The sequence below is a fragment of the Leptosomus discolor genome, chromosome 1 (genome assembly GCF_034619465.1).
Source record: "Leptosomus discolor isolate bLepDis1 chromosome 1, bLepDis1.hap2, whole genome shotgun sequence".
NCBI classification, from domain to species: Eukaryota; Metazoa; Chordata; class Aves; order Leptosomiformes; family Leptosomidae; genus Leptosomus; species Leptosomus discolor.
Window position 1 is genome coordinate 207908833 of NC_141391.1, and position 19750 is coordinate 207928582.

Genomic DNA, 19750 nt, shown 5'->3' on the forward strand with positions numbered 1-19750 from the left:
GAAGTATCAAACAACTAGTAAATCATATCCTTTGCGTATTTAGGAAGACTGTATCATGTCAGAGATCCATGCAGATGAACTTCTGGTTCAAAGAACAGGAATGTCATAATATAGAAAGTTTGGTAGTTGATGGTCCCCAAAGGGGTCACTGTGAAAAAAACACACAGCAGTCTGTTTGGGCCATGCCTAAGGCCCACATTGTTTTATTGAAAACCCAAATTCAAAATATTTAATTTTACTTCTTTTTTAAAAGGAGCATGAACAACAAAATAAAAGGAAATATATTAATTTCCTGAATGTAATGGGATAAAAATGTTAATTCTTGATATATTTTTGAATCATAGAATAGAATCACAGAATAGTTTGGGTTGGAAGGGACCTTTAAAGGTCATCTAGTCCAATGCCTCCTGCCATGAGCAGGGACATCTTTCAAGAAGATCAGGTTGCTCAGAGACCTGTCCAACCCGGTCTTGCATGTTTCCAGGGACGGGGCTTCTACCACCTCTCTGGGCAACCTGTTCCAGTGTTTCACCACCCTCATCATAAAAAAATTCTTCCTTATATCTAGTCTGAATCTACACTCTTTTAGTTTGAAAACATTACTCCTTGTCCTATCACAACAGGTCATGCTAAAAAGATTGCCCCCATCTTTCTCATAAGCGGCCTTTAAGTACTGGAAGGCCGCTATAAGGTCTCCCCAGAGCCTTCTCTTCTCCAGGCTGAACAACCCCGACTCTCTCAGCCTGTCCTCACAGGGGAGGTGCTCCAGCCCCCTGATCAACAGGGGCTTCCTCTGGACTCACTCCCACAAGTCTATGTCCTAAAGAAATAATGATTCATGTATTAAAATTCGATTCAGTTTTGCGGCATTAGGTTTTCATGGCGAATTCTGTGTTAGTACAGCACCCCAACTGTAATTACGTTTTAGCAATATAGGGTTTTTTTTGTTCTTAAATATCTCTTTAAATACCTCATATTTATTCAATAAAGATAAATTTGGGTGAAAGATATCAATTAGAAGGTAAATTTCTGCAGCTGACTAATAGGAACCTAGAAGATCAGGAGACAGAACTATTCAAAGCATTTCTCTGCTGAAGTACAGATGGTAACCATGAAGTTTGGGATTCTCTGGATGACTGAAACTGAATCAGAGAAAACTAAGATGTCTGCACGTAGGCATGAACACCTACATGCAGTGTTAATACACTTATTCCATAAAACAAAGTTGGAGATAGAAATTAAAATATTTTTTTTCTGCCAAAATTAGATCTATAGTAAAACAAAATAATTTGGAAGTAAAAGTAATGCCTGGTAAAAGAAGAGCACTACAATCATATGAAGATAACTTCTTTCAAAAAGGATCATAAAGTCAATCCTATTACTTCTTGGCATCCCTGTAACAAGTGGTTTTACAGGATAAAAGGCCTGGTCATGTAAAAGAAAAGACCCCATCAGGAATTGCTAGTGAATTGTGAGTGGTCTCTCTGCTGGAATTTAGGATTTAATTTCCCCAGGTTAAATGATCTGATTCGATTTAAAATATTTAAAATATAGCTCTATGCTGCAGAAGTACCTGAAGTGTTAGCTGAGAAAACACTTTAACATAAAGTAACAAATAGAAATGTAAAAAATAATATCTGTTGTTTCCAACTTGAGGCAAATAAAAAAACCTAGTGGAATTCAAACACTAGCCCAAATGTTTTAGGTACAAATTCCTATGTCATATAACTTTTTTCCCAGTGTTTCTAAATAAGAACTTATTTTTCAAAAAGGTTAAAAAAAGTATAAATTAACATTCCAGTAAACACTTTGAGTGTTAAGAAGTGTCAACAGTCTCATAAAGCCATCTTTCAGTCAGCTCCCACACTAATACATAACAAATAACAGATAAAATCAGTCATATTGCTTTTAAATGGCTAATCCTTGATTCATTTGAAATAAACTTCTTCAAGTTCAGAGGCAGAATATTTCGAAAGACCCACTTTCACCAGAAATTAGTGTTTAGCAAATTACATTTCTATGAAAGTCTATGGCATTTAGGTTCCAAATTTACTTCTGAAAATGGGAATTCTGCTTTTTATTTTACAGAAACTTTCTAAAATTCTATTAAAAATGCTTAAGGTAAGACAATCCAAGTCTGGAAGAGTACCTAGAATTATAACAGAAGTATGTTTTGTTTCAGGTTTACCACTATTTCTTTTCCCTTTAAGAAACTTACGTTACATTTAATAATCAGTTAGTCTTGGATAAACTTTCCAGGCCAAACGATTTTCGCAAACATTCAGCTCGAGAATATGGTATCATAACATTTCTGTGATGCATCATTATCAGGTAGATTGCTGTAAAGCTACATTGATAATTCCTTACTACAGCTGGTACCTTCAAAATAGCATGTACCTAATGAATTTAGTCTTTCAAGGAGGAATAAATTCACCTTGGTTACCTGTCAGTCTTTCCTTATCCTACCTTATTATCTTAAATTTTGATAATGTAAGACAGAAGTCATGGTAAATGTTGTCAGGCGAATACACTAGACCATCCATCCAATAAAACTAACGTAAACCCAGTACCAAAATACAAGTTCTTCTTATGATGGAGGATACTGTTCAAGTTGTTCAGCCTTCTGAATTCTGACAAAAACAAGCTTTTTCATAAAGTTAGAAAAGCTATTTGCTTTTGCTGCTTATTTAAAAAGACTTTCATTTCAGGAGCTTTAGTAAGCTACTTGGGGGTAAAAAAAAAAAAAAAATCATAACTGTCAGAAAAAGCAATACTGACCCTACAGTTCTTTGCTTAAGCTTCTGCATCAGTATTTTCCTTCCAGGTTTAATATTAAACCAACCAGGCAGTACTTAGGGACTTAGCTGCAACTAACATTTGCGTTACACTTACCCCAAGCCATAGCGTTTGGTATTTAAAACAGGCTGACATTGAAAATTCATTTAAAGGTCCACTTCACTCATTACATGTTTTCACAAATAATGCACTAATTAAAATAATGTAAAATATTTTTAAAAAAGTAGAAGAAAAGTAATCTCACATGCCATCTGCTCAAGACATGCATAATGATATAATCCAATTTCTGTTTCCAAATTTGAAGGTGTGAACACACACAGAAAATCAGAGACTTGAAACAAACATTTTGCAACCTCAGCTGTAGTAAGACTGAACTATTCATTTATCCCTTATAAGAAACCATGAGAAAAATAGTCCTGAGTAACCAAAATATATCAATTGCATAAAATTTAAAATATTTTGAACCAAGCAATTTAACTACTAAAATTGTTATTATAATTGTTATTAAATACTGTTATTGCTATGTAAACTAAATACAAAAAAGCACAAAAAGGTTTTATTGTTCCTTTACTCATTTAAGGAATGCTGATGTAGCATGCCAAAATATTTACACAACACGTTATCAATATCTTGATTCCTGAATAAATCTTTTCTAGTATCCACACATAAGACCTTCCACGAACAAATGACAATGCACTTTTTCATAGGTTTTTTTTAGCTATTTTGGGTTTTTTTTTGGAGGGAGTATATTCTTGCTCACACGGTTTCATTGCCTAGCATGTCTAAGTTTCTTCCCAAAGAGTATTTCTTCTTTTCAAGCTCATACCCTGAGATACCCAAGAAAAGAAATTGTCCAATAGTAATTCCAGTCGAAGAGATAATATTCCAGTCAAGATAAAAATCACTGTAGCATCAAACCAGAATTTTCCAAGTTATTCTTAAAAGTTTTGATTGCCCCCATTACTAAGGACTATTACATCAAAATATCAAAAAATGAGTATTTACATACACGATGCTCTAGTACAAAGGTAAAATTGATGTCCACTACCGAACTTGATATCAAAAAATAGTATACATCTCGGAAGATTTTGACTGCTATCCCAATAAAAGGAGAGTATGAACAAACAGTATGTATATTTTATGATTGTTAAACAATAAGAGCCATCAATTAATTTTAACTCTATTTATGACTGTTTTAATGCGTTGTGAGCGAGGAAAGCCTTTTTTTCTTGCTGCTAGCTGTCCAAACATATTCAAAGTGATGTTGTCATGTTCAGGGAACATTACTGTCAGCCTGACACTTTAATCAACTCTTCGATGCTAATCAAGTAGTGACATGTGGAAGTAATATTTCAACTTCTGATTTAGAGGAAGTAAAGCAGGAGTAATCACACACACAAAAAAACAATCCTTATTTGTGTGCTTCCCCTAACACCTTTCCTAAACCTGTAACACCAGTACAGACTGACATCTAGAGCAACCGTTGCAGCAGATGATACATTATGCATCTCAGACAGTGAGGGCAACATGTGGTGGTATCCACTCAGCAGATTAACCTCACTTGCCTCGTGCCAAGGATTTCCTCCTACTCTGTCCTGCAGTTCCCATATTCTGCTTAGGGACAAGCAGGGTACAGTTTTAATGGGGATTTAGAAATAAGACTTCTGTTATTACTAATAGGAGACGCATGACTAACTCCCAGTGCATGTGGTAGAAAGACAACCTGAGGGCCTGTTCTGTTTTCAGCAGGAGATTGATTTTATTTCAAAACCTAAATGGGACTCTTGAAAAATACTGAATTAAAAGCCTGATTTGGGTCTATTTTATTGGGATTGCCCTCTCATGCAGTGGGACTGTAGTGCTCAGAAACAGGCAACTACATTAACTCCCTAGACTTCTCCCTGCCTCTGCTTAGGTTTTGGCACCAGATATAGAGGAAAGCAAAAATAACTTTCAGAATATTTATTTCTGCAATCAAATAAGCCCCAAAGTAATGACCTGGATGGAGTGAATGGATATTTTGTAATGATATATCACATGTTTCTACAGTGAAATAAAAGGGACTACTTCACAATAAGCTCATCACCATATGTCAAAACAAGCAAATCACTGTATGTGTAGGAAGCCAAAGAATATTACTTTATAGCATGTTTGTCAGGTTTAAATAGGTGGTGCACCATTAGAGAGTTACTGGCTAAACCAGTTTCCCAGTTACAAAGGGCTAAACAGAGGATGGATACACACACTCAGAATTTCATATGTCAGAAATTAGATATTTGATTCATATTTTTTAAATTATAAATAATAACTGCAAGAAAAATGAAACTGCAATAAGGAAGAAAGCTTGTAATGGATGACATATTGCTTAAGACTCAGTGATTCTCAAATTCCCAGCTTCATACAGCAAAAAAATATTTGACATGACAAAGTGTGATCAACAGAGCCAAGTGCAAATTCAGATTTAGAAACGTGCATGGCTCTAACTGTAATGGTCCCTCTTTCCTAGAGACCACAAACTGCCACTGTAAGAGGCAATAGAACTGAAAACCAATCTCAAGGAAGCGCAGGCAAGTCAAGTATCTAGTCATTGAAACCTGTTCTGTGAGGTCCAAAGAGCAATTCTTTGTTTCTCTTGGCATTCTACAAAACATATACAATAAGGAAGGAAAAAATGGAATCTACTTTCCACAATGCAATGCAGTCCAAAAAAATTGACTTCCAAGCAATAAAAGTTGTAAACTGTGTCTCATCCACTGTTTCTCAGAAGAATTTGTTGTAATATCTGTTTTATAAATGTTCAGTAGCAGACTGTGATGTAGACAAAGAATCGCAGATTTATTGCAAACTATTTTCAAAGTGTACAACTGCTCCCTACTATAGTGGGCACCAAAACCACTATCAGGAAATGACAGGTTAGCTCATGTGAACAGGAAGAAAAATGACAACAGTGTCCAAGATACGTTATGAGTCTTTCTAGGTTTATAAAAATTGCTTGCGGGTAATATTGCTTGTGAATACAAAATTAAACTCTAGTCTTGGAAATCTGTTGGTGAACGACTACTTTCCAATTGCTCACTGTGTTTCAGACGATACATGAACTCCTATACTGTAAAATAAAACCTGGTGATGATTTTGTGTTTATTGATATGAAATCTGTGATTTTTAGGTATTCTCAAGCTGTTATCTCTGAAAACACCATCTGCAACCAAAAGTTACACAGCTACCCAACAAGACAATTTTGCTGATGCAGAATTACAGGCTTCCCGGTAATTTTCTAGGCTTCCACATCTCTGGTAATTAATATGATAGCCAGACCCAAAGAATCATGAATTTCTCATGAACCGCATATGTTGCACATGCAGTTACCTCTCAAAAAATGTACATTTCTATCTGTTACTACCATTTTATTAGATACTAAAGTGGTACCTTTCCTATGGAAGTCATAGCCTGTCTTCATTTTTAGGTTAGCAGGCTGTACAGTAACATTACCTAGCATGTATTTTTAAAGGACACGAGTGTCCTTAGAAATACCATCTAAAATGTTAAATTCAACACAACAACGAAACGTTTTACATACTGTTATGACGGCAATCATATCAAAGTTCACATGGTGTTTACAAATATCCTAATAATTTGAGGCAAGTTTTTATAACGTTTTAACAGCGAAGTATCAATTCTTTCCAAAAAAATGCAAAGGAAATGCTTTGTCTCTTCCCTGTAATCCTGCAATTAAGGTGCACTTTACCACTTATTAAAGCCAAAATCCCAGAATAATCCTCTAGGTCTGTCAGTCAAGCACATCACATAAGAATACGAGCTACTATGATTCTTTCCCCCATCATACTGACATTTCCATTTTCATCCCTGTGTCATTGATATAAGCTGCACACAACTGTGGCCATGAATTTTAAAGAGCTCAGGTCACATTAGGGTCTCTTTCCTCTTGATGAGATTTTGAAAGAGGAAGAAGACTGCATAGTTGAAATTAGGACCCTAAATAAAAAACCAAACCACTTTTAAATATGAATCCTATTTAATTATGTTCCCGTTTTTAAAACATAAGCAGCCATTCTGAATGCTGAAGTGTCTTTTTATTGGATTTTGTTTTTTTTTGGATGATGATTTGTACAGATAAAGTAAGTTATTTTCATCTTGAAAGAAAACTGAAATAATTTTGAAATACAACTAAAGAATCCTCGGCAGTATATGCATGCATATATATATATATATGCATATATATATATATGCACATACACTAACTAATTCTTAGATATTCAGAAATGATTCAAATTCTCTGCTAAAGTCTGTTACTGCAGTTCTGGAAATGCACTGCATGCAATATAAGTACTACCACCTCACACAGCATGCTATTTGCCTGAAGAGTATATGCTTTTGAGGTATTCAGAAATGTTTTCAGTACTCATCTCTGCCTGAGCCCAAAACCACGTAAAGAGCTGTCAAGAATTGTTTGTACTTAATGAGAACAGAGCACAGAGAAAGAATGAGTAAGAAAATTAGAATAAGTAAGAGTTTCGTTTCACCTCCAGTTCCATTTCTGAAACTCAGATCCAGTCCTAACTATGGCTCCTACTAATTCAGAAGATGAATCATATGCCTAAGACAGCACATTTCTGAATACTATTGAAAGAAGAAAAAAAAAAAAAGACATTAACAGTAAATCTGTACTAAGAAAGGATATGAAAATTTTGCTTGGAGGTTATTTGTTTTTAAGAATGGGACACAAACAATAAACTTAGTATTAAAATAAAATCACTTTGTTCACATGGTACTTACAGCCTTCATAAATATCTGTTGGTATGTGGACTGCTGCATGTTGGTAAGATGTTTGCCGTCGAAAGACAGGATCTTCTTCAAATACTGGTCTGATTCTCTGGCTGCCAGATTCAGTGTCATTCTTTTCAGGCTTTTTAAAGAAAGACATGTAAATGGCAAAATATTACCAAGTATGCTAAGAACAATTCCATTCACATTTGCCTCCTTTGACATAAAAGACTCACAGCCTTTCTTTCACAGCTAACATTTTGCATTTGTGTACATTGCTCCAGGTCCAGAAATATTTGTGTATACTTTATTTTAAATTATGAGTTACCCAATGCAACTCAGTGAAATGAAAAGCTGCAAGACAAAAGTAACAGCCTAACACCTTACACACCTAAATCTCATAAGTGCATGAAATTTTTACACCCATCATGCAAGGCAAATGCTTTACCTTTTATTATGTGTAATAACCTTTTTTCCTTCTGTAGATTATACAGTAAATCATAAATCTTAAAATGATACCACTAATACACATTTCATAAACAGATTTTTGAGAACAGTGGTGCACATACAGACAAAGGAAGGAAATTAATCCTTCTGATTGAAACAGGTTTTGTCCATTGGTTTATTTTCATAATAAGTCTTGATGAAATCTCATGTACTCTCCCAGTTACAGCTGCCTGGGTGGAAAGGTTCCCAAACACTCAGGTGCTCACCACCACCTGCCTGCCTTGGGTTTCCATCCTCTCTCACCTGTCTGCACCCTGGCTTCTTGATTCCTTCCAATTCTCTCAGTCATTCGGACTAGTATCTAAAATTTTTGAAATGCAGAGGTTTTTTCTAACACTACCACAAAAACTGCATGAAGTGTGGACACCAAGGAGGTAGAGAAGACCAAAGGGGAGGTAGTAATGTCTTTACCTGGGTGAGCCACAGCTGAAACAGGAGGCCACATAACATGAGTAGACTGCCACTTAATAAAGAATCAACTATGATCAACCAAATGATTATTCAGGCCAGAAATTGCAGGCAATTATAAGGATATTTTTAATACTACAGAATCATCAGTTTTTGAAAATGTGCTATGCTTGAAAAATAGTGCTGACAAATAAGGACCTGTCTGGTCAGTCAGGCATGTCTGTGCTGAGGCTATTTATAGCTACTACTGTGTCTATTATCCCCTATCAAAGTATAGGCAGCTACATTGTAACAAGCCCAAAGTAATCTAATTAAAGGCATATGTTTCCTCATCAGCTTCATCACAGGGTTACGGACAAATGTTATACTAAGTACAGGTTTAAATGTTGCCTGAAGTAAGCCGCAATCTCAGATGGGTTTCAAGAAGGTGGTTTCCTTTGGAAACATAAGGGCAGGATTCATCTAACCAGTGGCATCCACCGATTTCAACAACATAGCAGTGTTGAGCTCATCGTCCCAGTCTGCCTTCATAGTCAATGAAGAGAAATGGGCATTTTAGAGTGCAATTCATCTCATCTTAATTAGAGACCTGCTTTCCCGTGACATCGCTCATGCCTTAGAAATGCCTTCTACTTTCCACTAAGGGCAAGTTGCTCAGAAGTCTGCAGCACAGATACCTAGAACTAGGTGAGATGAATCCCACAATATATGTCCATCAAACTTCTGGAAGAAAAGAAGGTAGATACTATTTTTGACTACTTTTATGCAGCATAGCTACTATATTTTATGCTAAGAGGTTAAACTTGTTACTTAGTACTTAGCCACCTCTGGCGTTGAGACAGAAGGGAAACCATAACTCTTAATACTCAAGGTAAGGGATGATCTTTTTTTCTTTAAGCAAATCTATTACCAGGTGAAGTCCAAGTATATCACGGCATTAAATAATCTAAATTGATAAAATGTGTAAATTACCTAAAAATATTATTCTTCTTGGAACACCACCTAAGACTACATGTTGCCTTCTACTTTCAAGTGTGTGGTATTATTTTCATTAATAGTTCTAGCAGACACAATTGCTTCCTTCAATTTCATTCCAAGTAACAGATACTAGCTTTCAGCCTCACACATCACTCATCTCTATGGAAGAAGCTTCAAGTCTACTGCCAGAATTTGATTAAACTTTGTTGAAACTGAAAGAGTTCATATAATCCACCTGAATGTCTTAAACTTTCAAACATAAAGTCTACTTCCCACATTTCTAACAGCACACACATGCAGGCTCCGCTGTAAAATGACTGTGATAAAGACCCAGTCTGTTATCCTTCCTACCAATATTCAATGATATGAAAATAAGAATATGAGTCTAAAAACTCTTCTCAATTTAATTGATGTAGAGCAGTGGATCTACCAGAACTACATAAAGTAACATAGAAGCTTTTGCAGCCCTATTGTTGACTTTTCCTGGGAGTATTTTGTGATGCACAACTCTGACACAGAAAACAATGCATCTATCTGCCTCCAAAATCCCAGAGACACCAATTGACAAAATCCTTTCAAAAGTTCTGAGCTTCCTTCGCATGGGATTAATTTTGCTATTAAATCTAAAGGTGTCTGAACTAGTTCTGCATGCGACATGGAAGTATCAGAAGCATTACAGGCAAATTAGTGTTGCATTCACTTCGACCACTCCCTCCTGACCACAAGACTAATGCTGTGCCAGGCCTTAGACATCCAATGTTTGTAGTGGATCCTTATATATAAAGTAAAAACTATTCAGTTTTCATTTGCTAAATTTATTAATTTTCAAATAACTTACACTTAAATTAGAAAAAAAAAAAAAAAGATAGGGAAAGATTAAAAAGGAAAACCTCAATGTTATTAATTATTTTAGTCAGGTATTTCTATCAAAAGCCTGACAGATTGTGGCATTAGTTGGTATAGTTTTACTACCCAGTTAAACTTTGTTTTCAGGAAAGTAGCAAAACACATATTTTGAAGGAAAGTAATCCAGTACGTGAATGTAATTAAAATCCAACTCCAACCAATTTCTCTTTCTCAAGACAGGAGTTGAAATGCAATCAATACTGGCACAGGAAAATCCCACAGGAGATAGTAGCTGAAGATTAATTTTCTATCTATTCAAACCTGGCCTTCACTTATTGAATTACATTGTTACCTACCACTGACAGTCAGCAAAATAACTCACTCATTTCTCTGCAATGAATCTCCAGACCTATTTCTCCCTCCCTTGTGGGGCAGATAAAATCCATTTCTCTTTTCAGTTCACATTTGTGCCATCTTAAACCTTTTTTTTTTTTTTTTTTTTAATACAGTATTTGTTGATGCGTCTACCATTCACCACCAGAATAAAAGGAAAGTTATATAGCAGCTAAAATTCAGGTAAAGTGGGTTCTTCTGTAGTTCTTTGTGATCTAGGCTAAATCACTTTTGGCATGATCTAAAATAAACTAGTGGTTACTTTCTGTTTCTGTTACATAGCAGAAATAATGCAACTTCTCTCTCAAGAGCTTTGTGAAGATAATGTATGTACATGAGGCAACTGGAAGCTTTATGCCAAGAAGTATCACCGAAAGATGCGTATAGAAAAGCAAACAACCATTAAACCAAAATGAAACACGGTAATTTCAAGAAACTCTAACATAGTTTAGCTGCCCATTTCACTGTAGCTAAACATCCCGATTCCTTTCCACAATACTCAGTCACTTCATCATCATAGCCTTAGGAAGATGAGTGGATTTTGTATCTCTACTGGTAAATTTTAATCTAGTTGAAAAGCACTGTAGAAATGAGAAATATGTTTTCCACAAATATAAAACTTACTGGATTTGCTTCTTGCAGCTGTTGAAAACTGTAGATTACAAAACTGGTATTAATTTCAAAAATACCATCAATGAAACACACACAAAAAAAACCCATAATCAAATTGAACCAATCTTCAGCTGTTTTCTGAAGGCAGACTCTTTTCCGGAACACTGTAGAAGCTGCTCGAAGCATCAGAACAGATTTAGTATCAGAACAAAATAATAGCAGGTAGATTCCTTTTTTTTAATTCCTGAGCTGATATCCGGCAAGAAACAACGGCACCTGCCCGCTTTCATTCTTATGTAAAACAGAAAGGAATTGGTTGCCAGCATTTTCCATTGCCCTAGTATCTAGGGACTGTGTTTTGCATAAAACCTTGTTGTCCCTATCAATGCTGTTTTAGAGAATGAATGTGGAGATGGAATTGGAATTGTTATGGTTTTAGGCACATCAAAATTCTTGCTCGGCATTCCTTTCCGTCTTTCCTTGCAGATTTCCAAAAGTTTTATACGTTCATCTCTAGGTTTCTGCCCCTTTTTGATTTCTGAATATCTGCTGAAATTTCTATATGTAACTTTTTAAACAACTGAGTCTCACTGCCTACTATTCTTATTCCACTCCCAGATCTACTCTGTACAATTGAATGCATCATATACAAAAGAAGCATAGAATTCTTCCTACGCTCAGTTCCTTACTCAAAACCAGTTTTGCTGTTTCGCTGCTTTTTTTCCCTCCCTAAGGAAAGTAAGTCAGTAGAACTACATACACAGCCCCTCCAGCACCGCTTGTGGCCCCATTAAAAAGTTACATCTGGACCTGACAGGGAGAGTAAAATGAGATGTCGCTTGCAGCACACAGCTCAGCAAAACGCCTGCAGCAAGGAAAGGATGGGAACAGCTCTTCTAAGGACAAGACAGAGGGAAGTTAATTTTGAAGAGGCAGCTAGAAAGCATTTCTAATAGCCATAGCACTTTCATGGCATTTTAGATAAAGTCATGAGTACATTGTCTTCTGATAAATTTTTTTATTTCCTTCTTGATGCGTGTGATTTTCCAGCTTTGGGAAAAATGCTATTTAGGTGGTTGTGACAGAAATGCAAACAGTTTACTTCATTTTTGTTTGTGTGTCAGTGAGGGACTGCGGTCTTCATTCAGCTACACTAAGATTTCAAGTAAAGCGACATCCTTCTGTCTACTGTTAGGGACAAAACCTGACCAAAAGAGTTATAAATAAAATGAGAAAACAGTTGGCTCAGAACTTAAATGTTCTTACTTTATCTGTTAGACAACAGAGAGGTGTTAAACATAAGAACATATATATATATTCACATATATAAACATAAGACTATATATAAAACATATATATATGGTCTGGGTAACTTCAGATGTATGGAAATAGTTTTCTATTTGATACTCTGAGTGTGTCATGCTCAAGAGCCATTTATTTAAAATATATACAAGTTGTTTCCAGTGCTTTTAGTGTTTCCATATGCTTCTAATTTATCAGTTGGTTACTGTATGTCAGTAAGAAAATGAATGGAACTCTGGGTTGAGTATTCACATTTTTAATAGAAAAAAAAATTCTTTTACAGCAGTCATTTTATTTTCAGTGTTCTGCCAACTGAATAACTTTAGTATCAGTCAAATACAAGGTCAAATTAATTAAAAAGCATTTATTTGCCTCTTAAGCTATTTTTCTGAATGCAAACTATCATTTATTGATACTCATTTCTAGGCTTGTCCCTGTCTGTTTTTTATAGATGATTCAAAACCCGCTCTATGCATTCATTTATCTGACCTTCATGGTTCACAGCTTCTGAAAAGAACTTTTAGATACCCACAAAATTATTATATCTCCCAAACATAATAGTGTTTTCTTTGTCTTTGTATCCCAACCTATTTACAAAATTCACTGCATCATGGGTTTGGTTTCATGAATAAATGAATCCTTGCTGTAATTCATTTATCTAACGTAAGGACTTGGAAGTGTGGGGACAGAATTTTAGCAGGGCCTGTTGTGATAGGACAAGGAGTAATGGTTTCAAACTAAAAGAGGGCAGATTCAGACTAGATATAAGGAAGAAATTTTTTACAATGAGGGTGGTGAGACACTGGAACAGGTTGCCCAGAGAGGTGGTAGATTCTTCATCCCTGGAAACATACAAGACCAAGTTGGACAGGGCTCTGAGAAACCTGATCTAGTTGAAGATGTCCCTGCTCATGACAGCAGGTGTTGGACTAGATGATCTTTAAAGGTCCCTTCCAACCCAAATCATTCTATGATTCTATGATTCTATGAGAATCTGTCTCTCTTGTAGCATTTTAGCGAAACAGACGAAAAGGATTGGGTTTTCCTAATTTCTTCACATGGAGAGAGTTTCAAAACAGAAATCCAAGCTTCTGGAAATCATCTTTTGTTTGAAAGAGCTGATATTACATCTATAACTGTGCCTCAAATACCACAACTCGGGGAACTGATGTTTCTTGTAAATAACATAACTATTTTCTTAATTTCTGACAAAAAGCAACACTACCAAGATATAAGAGATCATTTGGCAATAAGCTAAAAAAAACCCTAAGATGAAAAGATAGTAATAGGGGAATTAATGAAAATTACAGCAGCAAGTATTTTGAATTTCTAACAATTATATCAGCATTTTGTCATCCATGTTGTGAAGAAAAATGCTAAAAGGACTGACACTATTTTTATTTTGGGACCTATCCTTGGATTTTGTAGCTATGGCTTACAAATCATTAAATAAAACTTCTATACAATTTTGCAGGTAGGAAACTGAAAGAGATAGCCTCTTTTGAATGACATGATGAACAATTACCCAGCTAGAAAAGGTAGTCAGCATATGGCTGGTCACATATTACAGAAGGAATACCATCTTCGACTAGTGGTCCAAATGGGACAGAACACGGCAATATATTGTACTAAAAATTCAAATCTGTTTAACTAACACTTTTCCCAGAGCAGCTGGAGCACACACGTGCTCAGATTTAGTATTTTAATCTGAACATAAGGATTCAAATTCCTACTGGACTTACCCAATGGAACTTGTTCCACTTGTAAGCCAAGACCTTTCCTCCATCTCCTTGATGTTTACTTGAAAACCGAAAGTCTAAGTTGCCTGAGTCAGTCTTCTCCTACAACTAATGCCCGCTGAGTTCAGGGAGACCACCTACTTGCAGCCATGAGCTCAAAGCAAGTAAGGTCCAATACATGCGCCTCTGATTTGAAGAGACACTTTATCCTTTAAGTGTCCCAACATGGTAAAGTTTAGGAGGTTAGATCAGATGGCAGGATAAGGGGCTGAAAATCTGGTCACCTAAGCATAGTATCAATTAACATAATTTATTTTGAAGAGATCTGTGCAATCAGCTTGTCTTTCCTAAAACTGACGTGATATCTTAGTGAGTTAGAATAAGTATTTGTTGAAACCTTGATTTCTTACTTAATAATCAGAAAATAATTGAAAGTTATGTCCTTTTCTCATTCTTACAGATTACAGCTGACCTTCACAGAAAAGCTACGTGATGTCTGCTGTGATAACATCAGTATGCAAAAATTCGTTTCTGTCCTCCTTTATTTCCTCTTTAACTACAATGTCAGGTAAAATGAAACATGTATTTTAAATATTTAAGCACATAAGACATATAAGATGTATTTATCTTCCTAAAGATAAGTGAGACACTTCACTACTCCCAAGTCATCAAGAACCTCTCCTAATCTCCACAGTGTTCCAAGGATGATCGAGAGCTGCCTCAAAATGACATCAGCACCCTTGGATCCATCCCATTTGGTCCCATGGACTTGGGTATGTCTGACTAGCTTCAGTGGTCCTTAATTCTATCCCCTCCATTCCTGAAGGTTCAGGCAATGTCTCCATATCCCTCCTGGGTTGTACATCCTGGTCATGAGTTCAGGAATCATGATGTGTAACCCCATCTGAACCTCCCAACTTGATTCTCTTCCATATGGGGTGATGGCCTGGGAAAACTCAGGGGTTCAGGGCCAGGGTGTTCACTAAGAGTGCCTTTAAGTTATGTGTTGCACAGAGCTGCCTATTTCAGCACTGACTTTAATAGTTGCTTGACTGGGTAAGATGATATCATTAGACAACACTAGGAACATAGGGTCATATCAGAATAAAGGCACATCTTACTTGAACTGATTGAAATGTTACAAGGAGTTCAGAAAATTCCGGTCAATTATTAAAAAAAAAAAAACTTTAAAATTCATAGCCTCCTTCAAAGCACTGATCATTCACATCCCATTATAGTACTCAAACATATGTAATAAAATAAAATAAAAATATCCTCTGTTGATAAAAGTCTCATAGAATACTCGGTCATCTACAATTTCAAGACCAAAATGTACTGTAGATAATTTAGATTTTTCATACATCTCCCAATTAAATTTCAAACTAGGAACTGTTCTCCTCTTGTTGGAATAAATTCCATTGCCTACCTTTCACCACCCCCACGTCTGATTACAGATCATATCCCTGGAGAACATGAACTGTTAAATCATCTTAATGCTTCATTGGGAATTAGTTATAATACCAACTGAATGTGAACATTTAATTAATTTGATTTTTTCATCTGATGTAGTTGTCTTTGCCATGCTTTGCTAAGCCACCAACTGATCCTGTTTCACAGAGCATTCTTATCTTCAGTCATACTGGTTAGGACCAGATTTTGTACATCCTGCAGCATACTAATTGGTTATTGCTCTTTCTTCTTAATTTGTACCATCTTCTGTGTCAATAACAACATTAACAACAGTAAAGACCTGCTTTGAGAAGGAGGTTGGACTACATGACCTCCAGAAGCCCTGCTAATCTAATTTTTTCTGTGATTTTCTGAGTTAACACTAATGGGGCTCAAAACACTGTACTAACATCACTCCCTAATTCATGCTCACATAAATACAATGCAGCTTTTCACTAATTAAACGCCAGCTCTATCTAGGTAGATAAAAGCAGTAGGTGACACTAAACCATGCACTGACCTCTGGGTTACATATGGAATATAGACTTTCCCTGCAGACTAAATACCGTATAATAGTTTATAAACTAGAAGAATAGCATTCACAGAGACTGAGGGAAATTTTAGAAGGATATTCTGCCCAAGAAGAGAATCACATTAGAAGAAAAAAAAACCACAAAAAAAAACAGAAAAAAAAAAAGAAAAGAAAAAGGGAAAAAAAAAAAAAAAGGAAGATGAAACAGCTCAATCTTTAGATTTTGAAAAAAAAAAAAAAAAAAGAAAAAAAGAAGAAAAAATCAGCAAAAGAAAATACCTTTGTAAAAGTTGGATTAAAAGTTATTTGCAATACACACCACAAAGAGAGCTGCAAGAATAGCTTTAATCCACCTTTTCCCATAGCATCTCTAAAACCTCTGAATGACTTCAAGTCACAAGACAAAAGCAGAAGCACAGATGGACTTTCACAAGCACGTCGGCAAGAAATGTTTCTGAAGCTAAACCCCAGATTGCTTCCTACTCAGCTCTACTCAAGGCGTGACTCAGGTGCAGCACTTCAGAGCAAATGACCTTGCATAAAATGAGAGTCTTCAATTCTGAGGCTCTGCTGCTTTGTCATATTTATGGCAAGAACTGGAGACTAGAGATGTTAATGAAGAGAACTGCGGGAAAGGATAACACTGGATATGGTAAGAAAGCCTTATATATCACAGAACAGACTGAACATCCACTCACAAACACCTACAAATGAAATGCTTCATATTAGATATGGTTGTCTTCTTCAGTGTGGGTTGGTTTTTTGTTTGTTTGTTTGTTTTTTTATTTACATCTGTTCTCCAGAAAACAGCAGGGACAGAGCAGGGTATGTGGAAAGGCCAGGGAAAGCGATCCAGCCTTTTGCAAATTGCATTGGCCATTTTAGAAATGCTCGCATTTGCAGAGGCAGCGGCAGGGATTGAATAGGCGAGGAACTGCATTTCAGATCACTTAAACTACAGGGAAATCCCTGAAAATCCCAAAACAGTGCAATGCATAGATTGTTTCCTGTTTGTGGACATATTTGGAATCATAAACCACTCTGAAAGTATCTCCAAGTAAGCCAATATGGTATTATGTCTCTGAGTAAAGCAGCATTTCAGGACACCTAAGGAAAGCAAAACTACATATTAATCTGCCAATCGACTACTAGTAATTGAATATGCTTCCCAGAACGGGGATTCCAGAGTGCCTCCTTTGCCCCATATACAAACTGAACATTAAAGCCAGTTTCGTAATTATAACATTTACCTCTTATCCCAGACACATTTATGATGAAGGGTTCATTTGGTCATATATTTCACCTGACACATAATAAGCAGTAGATCAGCAGAACCACAGAGGATACAGCTATTAACACATTATCTCACATTATCTTTTTTTTTTTTTTTTTAACTTCTTAAACCTGAAAACACTACTCAAAGATTTTGGTGATTTAGCTACCTTGAGTCTAAATTTTAAATCTTATTAAAATATTATAAGTGCTCTATTCCAGGTTTCTTGATTTGACTTGCAATTTTCAAAGCCTACTTCCACCTTCAATCATATGAAAACATCAGATTTACTAATTGGTTTTATACCACTTAAAAATCTCCACACGACCCATACATTTCAAAGTGATATGTCAAAACACTCGTACAACATTGCTATCTGTAATCGGGCAGCAAAGCGCTCGCTAAAAATCACTACTTCAAATGCTATAAACATTCTATAACAAGTTCAGCTTCCGAGTTGCTTTTATTTACCAATAAACAATATGCTGCAATCACTGCAATTGCTATCACTCACGCATTTGATATTAGTAGGAAATATCCTGAAGGAAGATATTTTCCATTACACTGATGAATCACTAGCTTTAGGGCTGAATTCTGATCTTTGATGTGGCATAAACTTTGCCTCCATGGGGAGACTTCAAGCATTGCTCTTTTGTGCAAATTTGCCTTCAAGGTAGGATTCTCCATGTTAAGAACATCCTCATCTTTTTTAGGACACCGACAACTACAGTTATCACTCTTGCCATTATTATTTCATAACTCAGTTTCACAGGTAGGAGATAGCTTTGGGGCAGTCATAGATTTCATTATCATGTATTTTTCATTGCAGCCTCGAACATATATTCATTTGGGAGAAGAGAAGACTTGCACAAATTTGAATAAAGGAATATAAACCTGACATCTAGTTTTTTTAACTAGAATGGGAAAAAGGAAAAAAAAAAGCCAAAAAAAAAAAAACAACACCCAAGAACTCCTGCTCCCTGTGGCAATAGATCATTATAATTTCAATAGGAAGCTCAAAGGAATGCCTTTTCTCCCTATGGATTGGACTTAAGCTTACCTACAATGCCTTGAAATGGAAAGACCTGACATCTTTCCCAGTGATACTTGGCAGAAGGCACACATTTCTCATTTGACAATGCAAAAAGTCTTGGTACTGAAGCAGACAATGTCAATCATGCCCTCACTATCAGTTCCAATGCTCCTTTTCCAAACAATGGCATCCAAATCACACTGTTAGATTGGATCACACTGGAATCCAGATGCGAGCGAGGAAAAGTGCACAGCAAAAACAGTTGAGTATGCATTTTCCTAAAAGAGCTGGAAGTCAAGGTACCATCAAATTACTAGAAATAAGAGCAACAAGTCCTCTTGCATAAAAAAGGATGAACAATAGATGTAACCAAAGAACATAAAAATATGGTTTTCCTGCTCTTTCTCCACCTATATTAAGACACTTTGTGCTATCTTGTAACAGGATTTTTCTACATCTTCACTACAGCAAGAAGTGTATATTTTAACCATAAACACTCTTCTTGTTATACACTGCAGTGTATACCACTCCCCAAAGTGTAATTAATTTGTTGCCTAAAAAAAAAAAAAAGAAAAAGTATCTACCTTTTTAAGGCAGTTCATTTTCAAACATACTAACACAAATGAATTTTTTTCCACATATGTACAAAAGTATGTTCTATGATACCTAGAATATAATAACATAAGAGACTAACATCTCTGAACATGTTGTATATTTGAGGAGCACAGGACAGAGGCTTGGAGTACTGTCAGGAATCAAAAAGTGCAACAACTAGGAAGTATTTTCTGAAAATGGAAAGAGATTAGGATATCTACGGGAATCTATCAAATTTTTCCCACTTCACAAAATTTTGAATGTATTATCAACTTAATTTTTAATTCCAAGTACTACATGCTATTACCAAAAGATACAGGTTAATATTCAAGATATATTTTAATAGAAATGAAAATATAGTTGAAAAATATGAGATTTATTACTGATTAGAAATTCCTGTTCTGTTGAAAGTTCCCTAAGGCTTTAAAAATGTCCCCTACATGGATGTATCAACAGTTCTACTCTGACAGTCTTTCATAATGGAAGATATAATTTATACCAGCACA

The 19750-nt window shown here is 35.7% G+C and overlaps 1 protein-coding gene across 5 annotated transcripts in view; it reads right to left on the minus strand.

The window, feature by feature from the left end:
- CACNA2D1 (calcium voltage-gated channel auxiliary subunit alpha2delta 1) overlaps window positions 1-19750 on the minus strand; it is a 428163-nt gene that overhangs the window by 175190 nt on the left and 233223 nt on the right. For all 5 annotated transcript variants that reach the window (XM_086474480.1, XM_086474471.1, XM_086474465.1 and 2 more), the window contains exon 6: window positions 7591-7720. In XM_086474480.1, the coding sequence (XP_086330606.1) occupies window positions 7591-7720 (130 nt within the window). The remainder of the gene's footprint in view (window positions 1-7590; window positions 7721-19750) is intronic.